Raw genomic sequence first — 13,739 nt, forward strand, 5'->3', positions numbered from 1 at the left:
TTTATGGATCCAATGACATCTAATTAGAGCAAAAGTTTTGATAAGTTATTTAAAAGTAAGACTTGACTTTCTATTACCGTACCTATATTGATCTATGGAGGTTTTGTAAATACATTCAAATGATCAATTAACTTTAAATTAGAGGATTCCCATGTCTTGAAATTTTAAAATACTTGGAACTTTTTTAAACTTCTTAGAATTTTTCTTTGTTTTTCCTTTTTATTGTTCTTTTATACTATCAGATAGGTCATCAAGGCTCGTACTGAAATTTTCCTGTGCACTTTTCTATGTTTGTATGGAATGAATAAATAAACTCACTGAGATGATTGGAAGAGAAATAAATAATTTCAAAACATAAATTTCACAAAATCTGAGTACATTAACATTTTTATTATTTATAGACTTTGGTATACGATAACAGAAAGATGTCTACTTTATTAGAAATTATCTGAAAAACTTTCAACTGGAATGTCTTCTATAGTGTCCAAAATCTCTGATAGCTCTTCATCATTATCATCGAACAAAGAACCATAATCATTAACTTCACCCGTGAAGCTACATTCTGATTGATCCAAGAGAGACAAATCACAATCAAGATCATCATCTATATGGAACTGAACTTCATATGGCAATGGCACTGGTATAGATTTGTAACCAACACAGTCAGGATCATAACACTTTTGGTAATAACAGGTATTTGACAGATCAACTATTAGCTTAATGTTGTTCCTTTTATGCTGTCTACCAATATTCCCACAAAATCTGTTTCCAAGTATATCATAAACTATTAGATTTCGCGCTTGGAAATAAAGGGAACGCCATATACGTCCGGGACTGGCTGCAGATTCAATAAATCTATCAATCTTAGGAAATGGGGAAGCTTTCACGTTGTCAACATGTTTCTGAATATTTTCCCCCTTCAATCCTCTGTTGACTTCTATGCCATCACTTTGAAATTCAAGTACCTTTAGTCTGTCACTATCATTAGTAATAAAGGTTATGAGAGAATCCATGAAGACCTCTTCCTCACTGCACTCAGATTTGTACTCGTTTTGTTCACTCAAGACTAGAGGAGTTCGTTTCCCTATCTTTGATGATTTGAAAAGTCTAAAATGTCTATTTCTTGTATAAACACCCTGATCGCAGAATATACCAGTTTTACCGTTTGAGTAGGTGACAATTAAATTTTTTATCTGATGTTTTTGGATATTGCATTCGGCTATAAACTTACCAAGTTCACAGGCTTGTAAAGCACTTTCATCTTCATTTATGCTGTTTATGAACGTTAGTATGTTTTTGCAAACATATTTTACAAAATTTCCCGCATTGTAATTATCTCGAAAAACTGCATTTGGTAACTGGAATATAAGATGTCGACTATATTTTTTAGTAGTGCTGGAGTCCATGTCAAGAATATTTTTTCGATTACATTTTATACCCCAGTGTTTATTTATGTAGAAACTTACAATTTTTATAAAAATCTCCAACATTTCGACACCATTATGGAAAGGATTAATGTCTTTGTTGTACTCTATATCAAAATATAGTTTGCAAACTGTCAATTCTTGAATGATTTCATAAGAGCTTCTAGAATCTAAATTTTTATTCGAATCATGATACCACAGCCAGCTTGGATGGGCAGCCAAAAAGAGTCTCTCACCAGTATTTTGTTGAAACACAAAACTCATTAGCTCACACTTTCTTGAATTGACAAATGATAAAACGTCTGCCTGTTTTTTAAAAACTTTCCAAATTGAAGATGGGCCAAGCAGTTTTCGTAATTTGTATGGAACAGGTTGTGTTGTTAATGATGATTCCTTAGCAACTTTCAAACTGGAAGCTGGACTCTGTACAGTCTCACCGTAAAATACACGAGGATTGACAGAAAACTTCAAAGATTTATCCATTTTGAAAGAGTGCATGGATATAGCTTAACAGATTGATGAATATGATCTACTTGAACATAATAGATGGTAAGATTTTTGTTGATGAAATAATTATCATGCCAAAACACTAAAATCGTTATAACTTATCAACTTTTAAACATTAGTATTGATTGAATACTATAATTCATTCAGAAGAACTCTACTTTAATATAATTTTATATGTACACATGTATGAAAACAGTTCATATCACGCAATTTTAAACATTATAACTGGTAACTGAAACTGAATATTTACAACATGAATCAACATTGATTGATCACAACATAACCTCAAAAAGTTTTAATAATTTAAATGTTTTTTAGTTACCCGCCAAAATTATGTGGCGATGAAAAGATTGACGTGGAACTTCCACTATTTAGTTGGTCGTGAAATAGAGAATCAGCTGTCACAAAATGACGTCGTCTGCGTGTTCACTCTGTGACAGTTCTTAATTTTTAGGTTCTGTACTACTTCTCTTGTAAACTTTTTGTTCATGTGCTTATTGCTTTTATTTGAGAAAAATGGATGATTCTTCTAAGAAGACACTCAGCTCCATTCCTCTTCTCAAAACAAAAGCTGGACCTAGGGATAAAGATTTATGGCCAAAACGACTAAAAGAGGAGTATCAAGCTTTAATTCAGGTAATCTCAGTAAAAACATAGGCTTACCATATTGAATGTATTTTTTGTCGCTATAATTTGTTTTTCTAGTTCTATCAAGTATCGAGAAAATACGTTAGACTATATTATACCAGACTTCCTCTCTATATAAATTTGGTGCAATCCTTTTGATTTGGTGCGATTTACTGTGCGATCCTTTATGGATAAAAGAAGAGAGGTTATCTAGAAAATGGATAATCTCCCATTTTTAGGTTGGTTTCAGCGGAAGGCGTTCTGAAACTGATTGACAAATTCTCGAAGCCTCGACTGTCAGTGAAAAAAATCCTAGACATTTGCCAATTCAAAGAAAGTACTATGAACATACCACGAATCTAATGTGCCGAGTCCTATGTAGATATAACCTAAATCATGTGGCAATCACTCTCAGAATCTTCTCTATATCCAGATAATCTGCTACTTATATGATCTGCCATATCTTCTATACAGGAGGTTGTGGTCATAAAAAATCTGCAATAACTCGCTGCTCGAATCATAGTTAACTGCAAGCCAAAATCATGCACAATGTAAGCCCCTCTTTAATATAGGCTAGGTATTTTAACAGTAGTCAATCACTTCCTTCCTCTCTGCCTTTTGGAAAAAATGGTTACTAGGACTGATGTGCTTTAACACACAATTAGGCATCGATTAAACTATTAATATGTAATAACTAAAAAACTTCAATACATAACAACCAAACATTAATAAACTCGAAATCCTTAGGATGCACCTCCATAGATTGCGGGTAGTACCAGCAATAGAATAAACAATCTAGTATAGAAGTTTTCTCTAGTACCAGCGTTCAGCACAACGCCACTTCAATGGGCTGAAAGAGTGAAGCAATATTAGTGAATTTGATGAAATTGTGGAACGTTACTTGAGAACTAGGCCTGATTATGAATAATGTTTTAATGATAACTTGTTTGTAATACTATCTTGCTGATTTTCTATTGTGATTCGGATTTAAGAGCAAGGTCTTCAAATGAATTAACTAAGTATTAATTTTCTTTGGGTGGCTCGTTGGAGTAAGTGATAACACGCCGGTCTAATAATCAGGAGAACCCGAGTTCGAATCTCGAACGGGGCAAAAATTGACCATAGCACAATCAAATAGATACAGCCACCCCGTCTTTCGGAGGAGACGATAAGTCGTCGGTCCCGACTACATAAAAAGTAGTCGTCATCTCATCATCATCCCTCTCACTCATTACCCACGCACAAGCCTAAGAGCTTATGTGGGCATCACCCTCAGTATTATTATTATTATTATTGAGGGTTGGGTTCCAAGTTTCCAACTTAATCTATTTGTTTAATCTTGTATTTTATTGGTTAAAAAGTCATCATAAAAGTGTTTGCAACTTTGAGATAGAGTAAGATCATTTACTTGCACCATCTCATTGCTTGAATAAGAACGTATAAGGTATATAAACAACCTGGGATGAGATGTACTAGTACTACTGGTTTACCGATGTACCAGTTAGTGCCATTTTCACAGTTCCAGCTTACACTAAATTTCATTTCAAACTGGATTAAATGCATATCAGACATAACTTTGCTAAATCGTTGTTTTTAATTCCAGTTTCTCCTCTTGAAGTGGAGGATACAATAAAAACTTTGAAGAATAATGCTAGCCCTGGAATCGATGAAATTAGCACCGTGACTTTAAAACAGATAGCTGAGTTTATATCCTTACCAATTGCTCATATTGTAAACACTATTTTTACTAAAGCTCCTTTTCCAAGTCATTTCAAAATTGCCAGAATTAAGCCAATTTTTGAAAAAGGTGATAGGAATGATCCCTCCAATTATAGGCCTATAAGTCTACTTAGTAATCTAGCTAAAATAACTGAAAAATTATTTAAAAAACGCTTATTCGATTATCTAATTAAAATTAGATCTAATTATCTGATATTCTTGAGACAAATCAATTCGGTTTCCAGACAAACAAAGGTACAGAAGATGCACTAAGTCATTTTTTGAGGATAGTAATTGACAGTAAATAAAAAGACAATAGCTGTTTTTATTGATATTTCGAAGGCTTTCGATACGGTTCACCATGATAGTTTATTTAGAAAATTAAAAATCTAGGAATAAGAGGCATAGCTCGTGATTTGTTAAAAAGCTATTTGTATGATAGGTTGCAAACTCTTTCATTGAACAATTTAAATTTATGTGAGAGTGCTGTGCGGTTACCCCCTTTTGGATTGCCTCAAGGAACAGTTTTATTCCCGCTTCTTTTTCTTTTGTATGCAAATGATCTCCTTAAACTCAGTGTTGATAATAGTAAAATAGTTTTCTTTTGCTGATGATACAGCCATCATTTTTTCGCATGAGAGTTGGACGGATGTTTAAAGTTGCTGAGGATGACATGAATATAGTCAAAAAATGGTTGGACTCAAATACCCTTAGTCTTAATATATCTAAAACCAAATTCATAAATTTTGCTGCAAATTGAGGAGGCCAATCTAATGCAGAATTTAGAATGAAGCTGCATTTGAACTGTACAGACACTCTTACCTGCAGTGACTGCCCATCTATTGAAAAAGTTGATAAAATTAAATATCTGGGTGTAGTAATAGATGAATATTTAAGGTGGAGTCCACACATAACTTTTCTTTGCAATAAACTAAAATATGCAAACTAAATATTTTACAAAATTAACAACATTTTTAACTTGGAAAGTCTTAGGATGATATACTATGCTTTTGTACAGTCTTTAATTTAATAAGGTTTAGTTGTATGGGGTGGAGCGTATGATACTCACCTTCTTAATTCATGTTTAATTCAAAAGTACATAATTAAGACAATTTTTATATACTCCCACCAGCGGGCAATATGTTTTTTTCTTTTGCTGGTAGCGCCTAAAAAATTATACTTTTATCTTAAGTTTTCATGATTGGTCAAGTTCTATTTTATGTTATTTCTTAGTTTAAGAAATTGTGTTTCTGTTAGACTTGTCCATATCAAATTTTTGTAATGTATGAATTTTTTTGCATATGAATTTCAAATTTCAAATATCACGTCTCGTTTGTTATAATGCAGTTCATTATGATTTTAAGCCACCAGCTGATTAAATTCAGTTCAAGCTTTGATTGGCCATTGGTAATAATTATGGGGTTGTCAAATTTATACGTTACCATAATCATACTTTAAAATGGGTCGATTGAATAAAAACTAGAATCTAGTGACTGGCAACTAGTCATTGGCTCAAGCTGTACCAATAGGATTATACAGCTGACTCGAATCCTAGCATTTGCTTGAAAATCACTTGAAAACCAGCAATTGCCAGGTTTTATTCAATTGACCTATTGTTGAGCTCATGTTCAATGTCTATTTGTTTGTTTTGCAGTATGTTCAGAACAACAAGGCAGCTGATAATGACTGGTTCAGATTGGAGTCAAACAAAGAAGGCACTCGCTGGTTCGGCAAATGCTGGTTCATTCAAAACATGCTCAAGTACGAATTCGACATCGAATTTGATGTAAGTCTATTTATTTCTCTGAGAATTATAGGTTGATAATTAACATAAAAACATTTTTTTTAACACGCGAGTAGTCGCGCCCGCGGCAAATTGCCGCACAATTGTAACCTTTGTATGTAGCTTTGGGAATTTTCGTTTTCCAAGGTTGGCAGCTCATGTAATCCTTGCTGTGACTGTCCTCTAGACAATCTTGAACAGTTTGACTCCTTGAACAGTTTGAGGATGACAGAATGAACGTTGACTAATTTCAAAGTATAGGTATTATCTTCCTATTTTATATTCCATCTCCTGATTTAAACTTTCATTATCTTTTTATTCTAACTAGATGTCAAAAAATGAGTCGAATAAAGAAGGTATATTCATTCCATTTATGAGTAGATTATTTTATCCCATAAAAATGATAAATTCTAACAATAAATTTCCAGTATGTATTTTTGGATACTCCTCCATGTATTGTGTTATTATATACTATTTAACAGTATATAATAACATAAAACACGTTGAGAAAGTTTTGAAATTAATAAATATTGAAAGAGCATTGTCAAAACCAACTGTTTATAGTCTAGGAAGCCATAAGGGCGACCTCTGACGTTCTGCAAGTCATATGAGAAACAAAATCTGGAAATAGCCATAGAAACACGTCGTGACTTGCCAGTAACTGCTCACACTGAACGCCACCAGCAATTCTGTGTGAGTGATCCTCTGGCTTTTTCCAGATTTTGTTTCCCATCTGCGAGCTTGGACAGTCTTTATTTAGCGTGCACTTGCACATACGTGCATTCAATGTAATCATTCTTCTCCTACCTTGGAAACTCCCCATGATTGTATTGAAAATTGAATTAGAGAAAACTGTATAGTCTCTCTGTATATTCTGTATTGAAGTATTTATCCATACAGAGTGATTCAAAAGAAGTATAACCTAAATCGGTCTATAATTATTTTTATCTGAAAAACAGCCTGATTTATAAAGTGGAAAAACTTTGGCAATCTTATAAATATCAGGAAAAACTCCATTGGTCATACTCAGATCTATTTTAATGAAGGAGTGGTTCAAGGATTATATGGATATTATCTTTAAGAAGACAGGCCAAGATCTGGTCGTAACCAGGCGCCGAACCACCTCCTAGTGCGGTCACACATCTTACCACGTCCTGCTCAGGAACAGGATTAAACGCAAATTCTGTGTCTACAACATAGTCAGTATCATTCACTATCAGAGCTCATTTGCAATGTGTGCATCACAAAGACCGGCAGTTTTTATAAGGGTCCGGTCGCCGTAGGCTGAAGCAGTTGCTGTAAGAACTCAAATTGTTGAGTAATTTAAATTTCTTGCTATTATAAGCTCAATCTGCATTCCTCAGAGTCCATTTTTACATATGTGTTTTTCGCAGATACCAGTCACTTTTCCCGGCACAGCACCAGAAATAGCAATACCAGAACTCGATGGGAAAACAGCAAAGATGTACAGAGGTGGAAAAATTTGCTTGTCTGATCATTTCAAACCTCTCTGGGCTAGAAACGTGCCAAAATTCGGTATCGCCCATGCAATGGCTCTAGGAGTAAGTATGCTATAAGGTTATTCACTGTAATTCGTATAAAACTTGAAAGAAAAAGGTCTGACTTATTTATAATTCAAAGTAATTGATCATATCATAACCAAATTCCGGACTTTTAAAATGTTATTAAAAATTTGGGAGAGAGATAGTAAAAGGAGTATCCTTAGTTTTTCTCTCCCGAACAGTGCTTCTTTGTAAAAATTATGTATAAATAAATAAAAACAATAAATATCCAAATCGCATACCCTGCTTCTCATTCTTTATAAGATAAAAGATATATTATGCCTGATTTCACCAAGCTCGGTCATGATCAAGCCGGGTACAATAATTTAAAAAGTGTGCATTGGAATTATAGATAGTAACTATCGCCATAGTGGTCATAATACGAGGAATAATACTAGTATGTTCCATCCTTGGAGGAACCTTCCTCCAAGGTTCCATCGCACACGTTGTATCCACAAACATCTGATTTAACCATTTGATCAATACATTATTTTCATCAAATGATGAAACCGGCCACTAGAGTTATAGATGTACAAAAGAACTTCGAATTTGGAAATTTGAAAGAATTTCTAAAAATATTTTGATTTTCAGTTGCTATCAACCACTTTTTCATAATTATATTCCTATCTATTAACCAAGGTTATTATATTTCATTTATGTATGATTCTATAGGTAATGTATAACAGAAAAAACATATTTTGTATAAAATAAGTTGAGACTTGAGAAAATATCTGTGTTGCCAAAGAAATTCAACCACAAGTCTCGGCCACAATTGGGTTGCCAAAAATCAACCTTTGGCAGCCAAGTGTAAAGCACGCTGGGACACCAGTGTAATAAGTGCAGTAAGAAGTAATGCCCACCGACTCGCTCGGATACTCGGCTATTCACTGGTTTCCGAGACTTGTGCTTGAATGTAGTAGACCCTTTCTCTCCTCAATTTAGTATTTGAATAGATAAAAGAGTTTGAAATTGGTCAAGATCTCATAATTTCCAGATTGAAAAATTTATTGATACCCAATATCAAGAAATTTGGTACCGGTATTGATAAATATTGAATTAAAATATATAATACCTTGTTAATCATTAAAAACTTTCAAAATATTTAATTAACTTGCCATTTTCTAGTAAATATAAGAACTCACTAATGTAGGCACAGCTTTTATTTATATTACGACCAGGTGTTACCCGTGCTTCGCAAGGGTCTGTTAAAAATACAAATCGACTGGATTTAGTTCTACAGTTTACAGTTACATGCTGATATTAAAAGTATTGACAACTTTTGTAATTATTACAACTATTGTAATAATTTACAATAGAAAAACCATTTGATTTGGCACTTATCTTACGTAAACTTTGTATCATAATTTGAATAGATTTGTTTTAATCATTTCAATTATAATTAATTGATAAATGGAAATAAGCATAATATGGTTATGATTATGCATATATTATAACTATCCTCGGTAAATTAAAACTTTTTATCCAAAATTTCATGTTAATCAGTTCAGTAGTTCAGTTGCGTCAAACATTACATTTAGCCAATTCCTCCCTTTAGCCTATATAGTAGGAGATAATCGAACTCAAAACGTTATCGTTTTGATAATTTGTTATTGATTATTATCGTTAATTTTTTCAGCTGGGACCGTGGCTAGCAGTTGAGATTCCTGACTTAATCGAGAAAGGAATTGTGGTTTACAAAGAAAAGACCGAAGAATCAAGCTCAAGCTAGCCGTTGCTGGACAATTACGACAAGATTTCATTCCACCAATCAAAATCCAACACAATTTCTGTTCAACGATTCAGAAACGACACACAGAAAACTATATTGTTTATTTCTTTGTAAATATAGTAATACTTTACACAACCTTTACAAAAAGTGAAGAACCTGAAAGTGATGTTAGTGAGAGTGTTTTTATTAAGGTACCTATCACATAGGCCTATACATATATTTTTTATCAAAGTTGTTTTGTTATCTCATGTCAGTGTTGTTTGCAATGTGTATTGTACAGTATAATAAATACGTATTTGATGCAGCATCAAATCCAATTTTTTTGTCAAGCTGAACCAGACAAGGAGACAAGTTAGTGGACATGTTCATTACTAAAAAAAAACAATATAAAAAACTTGTAAAAAATAAAAAACATAAAGGGTACTACAAGATTTTTATATTGTTTTTATTAATTTGTTAAAAAGTAGTCCATGTGAGTGAAGTGTTTTTATGTTCATTACTGTTTTAATGCAGTTGGTTAGACTCTGCAATTCCGATAAAGTATCATTTCTCAGGTCGTAGATTTCATTCCTATTCTTCATGGAATTTTCTTCCTCATTATCTAAACATAGCCCAAGTTTTAAATATTCATATGATAATGAAAAAATAAATAATATGGGAATAAAAAATAATTTATATGAGAATGAAAAAAAAATAGTTCTTTGAAAAATACCACTTTTGATTATTATTTGGAAATTTGGAGATTTTCTTATCAAAATTAAAGTTTTCAAAAAATCTTGGATCTATTCATGAGAATGAAATCTATGTTGACACTGCTGGATTTCAATGCTCTCTATTCTTGGGTGGTTCAATCACTACTAAGTTATTTTTTTTAAATATTTTACCAAAGTATAAGAAATATATCTTAGAAATAAGACAATATCAAGTAGTTTTCATTTAAAATTGGAAACAATAGATAAACCCAGCAGAAGTTATTGCTTCGTCATTTCTCATGCTGGATAGATTTCATCAGAAGTAGAGAAAACTTTAAATTTGACAAGATGCACTAGAAAATATGACAACTCATAGAACCCGAGAGAGTTTCCCAAGAAAGCAAGTTGAGATCAATGTGCCTTTACTTGGATTGTGCCCCAGTTGCACAAAAGCCCGTTAATTATGATTGAATGCATGAGAACCAATATATAGACTTTTTTACGAAAAAGCCTGCTCTGATAGTTTTGTGACATTTAATCATAATTAAAATTTAACAGGCTATGTACTTTATCACTTAACTAAAATCCAAAATAACATAATCTGTGTGTTGTTATTGAGCGCAGTCATGGCCATTCTAATAGCTCTTCTAGAATGAACTATAGTTACACTAAAGATGGCTATAGCTCAGAGGGTTCTATTCTGTACGGTACCTACATATAGGTTACCTCTCTGTCAATACAACAGGAGGCCTACAAGGTACTGGGTATGTCAAGGCAGGTAGGTAGGAAGATAGGCCTAGATAGATTCATCTACCTTGCCACTACATTATGTCGTAGAGAAACAATAGCGTAAGTAGATATCCCATGGCATAGGGCGTTTATGTCGCAACTTTTACTGTTATCTCAAGCCGATAGCCCACGTAGTTCTTTCCTGTGAAGCTTTATGACGCTGGTAGTCTTTCATATTGTGCCGTTCATACACTCTTACCCGGTCAAAACAGTAAAAATCGATAATAATCGACAGTAAAAGTAAAAGTTGAGATAACAGTAAAAGTTGTGACATAAAAGCCCTATACCATGGGATATCTACTTACGCTATTGTTTCTCTATGATTATGTGTATGAATTATATGGGTAGATGTCACTCGACCAACAGACTATCAACTTTATAAGCCAGTTTTTGAAGTGACTGGTTATCACCTTATACCTTCTTCTTCATCCATTACCCACAATTGTAGGATCGATGGCGTCATGTCAAGAAAAAAAGAAATAACAAAAAACACTAAATTGATCAAGTAGATGGCAGTGAACAAGTTCAGATAAAAAAAAATCATATGATGCCTTGCTCTTTAACATAATGACACTTTAGCCTGATAATATTTGAGACAGGTCATCATTTACATATTCCTGGACATCGTAATAAGCCCTGCTTCTCTGGAAACCGGTCACAACTCTCTCAAACACGCTGAGGTCCAACTGCTTCACCCCTGCAGGCAGCCTGTTGAAGTAGCGTAGTGCTGAACTCCTATAGCATACCCGCGATCTCTGGAGGCGCACCCTGGGGACATCAAACAGCTCTCGATGCCTGGTGTTGTGGTGATGCACATCAGTCCGAGTCAACAAATTTTGTTGATTCTTCTTCACGTACATGAGTCAGAGAAGAAGGAAGTGGCTGATTACAGTTATAATACCCAGCCTTGCAAAAATGGGCTTGCAATGAGCAAGATGTTCGCTTCCAGTAATGATCCTGGCGGCCCGTTTTTGCAGCTTCAGTATGTCCACAACCTTGGCTGAGTGATCCCACATGAGTAGACCGTAGGAGATATGGCAGTGGAAAAGTGCATGATACACCATGACCAGATATGGCTCCGTCACATGTCCCCTAAGTTTGAGCAAAAGGAAACAGATTCGGGACAGTCTGGATGTGGCTGGCTCAGCTGAGCTTTGTATCCAGCATAAAGCCCAGCAGCTTCACAGGTTCCTGATCATGAGGCAGATTATGCAACAAACTGCAGACGATGTTTTGTGTCTTGCTCTCATTTAGCTGGAAACGATTTACCAGGAACCATGAGGTTGAAGACCGCAGATGCTCCGCTGACCTCTCCAGCACCTGCTGAAGGTCAATGCCAGATGACAGCAATGATGTAGCATCAGCAAACAGGAGAGTTGCACCATTGTCATTCAGGTCGTTGATCATCACAATGAACAGGATTGGCCCCAGAATTGAACCCTGAGGTACCCCAAACCTAACAGGGAGTGGACATGAAACAGCTCCACCCAATGACACCACCTGCGTCCTCCTAGACAGGTATGACTCCAAGATGTCAAGAGAAGAGTCCATAACCCCATAATAGTGAAGCTTCTTGATTAGTATGTGATAGTCCACACAATCAAACGCTCTGCTTAAATCACACAATGTAAGTGCCAGCGACTCACCATCCTCAAACACTGATCCAATTTTCTCAGCCACTCTGCTCGATGTGCTTTTTATAAATGGATTTGGCACATTGATATCTCTCCCTGTCGTCATTGCTGCCATGTTCACACCTATCCTTCAGAGCAAGCATAAGTCCCTTCAGCCTGGCAAGATCATCAGTATACCACTGACGATGGTCGGTGTTATACCGATAATTCATCAAGATTATCACCAATCAGCGACCACCTTTCCCTGGTGAGGGGTTGGGGGCATGTGATCCCTTCTGCCACTGCTGTTTATTCATGTAAAAAATACTCAATTTATATGTTTCTCATCAAGAAAATATATTTTCAATACTTCAGTAATAAATTTCTATTACTTTATTAATTAATTATATTTCTACACTGTTAAAAAACGATCTGGCCGCATTGCAGAGCTACAAAATGGTAGCGCTATCTGCTTTGTTGACTGATAGACAAGCATAGCAACACCAATCTTAATCAAATACTGCCCTTATAATGAGGACCTCACTATAGGGAGGTAACAAAAGAAGACAAGTAGGTTATCAAGTAAGACTGGTAGACACATTGACAGGAGCAAGTTGACACTTGTTTGAGTATGGTAACAACAACCTGTCACCATCAGTGAAAATATTAGAATTAGGTATAAAGATGGAGAATCAATCTAAGAAACTGAAGATTAAGATAAAAATGAGAATACTTTATTTAGGTTTGAGTTTATAGGCCCAGGTTAGGTTGACTCATGTTTGAAAGGTAGGTCAGGTTAGGCTAGTTGACAGGTTAGGCTAGTTGTCAGGCTTAGGTTAGTTGACACTTGTTTGAGTATGGTAACAACAACCTGTCATCATCGGTGAAAATATAAGAATTAGGTACGGTATAAAGATGGAGAATCAATCTAAGAAACTGAAGATTAAGATAAAAATGAGAAAACTTTATTTAGGTTTGAGTTTATAGGCCTAGGTTAAGTTAGTTCATGTTTGAAAGGTAGGTCAGGTTAGGCTTAATAGCTTAGGCCCGGTTGCACAAGAGCCGGTTGAATTTTAACCGTGATTAATTTCACAAGAACCAATCAGAGAAGGCCTTTTTGATTAGACGGCTTTTCTGATTGGTTCTCATGGTATTAATAACGATTAAAATTCAACCGGGTTTTGTGCAAACGGCACTAGATGTTTCAGGTTGGATTTACAGTAGCACTTTTCAACGTATTTAAAAAGTAGTCCAAACCAAATAATTATATCGGTTATAGTCTAGATTATTCACA

The 13,739-nt window shown here is 34.7% G+C and overlaps 1 protein-coding gene across 1 annotated transcript; it reads left to right on the forward strand.

Moving 5' to 3' along the window:
- The first annotated feature begins 2,301 nt into the window (after positions 1 to 2,301).
- Positions 2,302 to 9,733, forward strand: LOC111055320 (ubiquitin-fold modifier-conjugating enzyme 1). Its single transcript, XM_039426854.1, has 4 exons — positions 2,302 to 2,567; positions 5,932 to 6,063; positions 7,455 to 7,622; positions 9,259 to 9,733. The coding sequence occupies exons 1-4, from the start codon at positions 2,448 to 2,450 to the stop codon at positions 9,349 to 9,351; spliced, it is 513 nt and encodes a 170-aa protein (XP_039282788.1). The 5' UTR covers positions 2,302 to 2,447; the 3' UTR covers positions 9,352 to 9,733.
- The last annotated feature ends 4,006 nt before the right edge of the window (positions 9,734 to 13,739 follow it).

Source organism: Nilaparvata lugens, chromosome 4 (genome assembly GCF_014356525.2).
Source record: "Nilaparvata lugens isolate BPH chromosome 4, ASM1435652v1, whole genome shotgun sequence".
NCBI classification, from domain to species: Eukaryota; Metazoa; Arthropoda; class Insecta; order Hemiptera; family Delphacidae; genus Nilaparvata; species Nilaparvata lugens.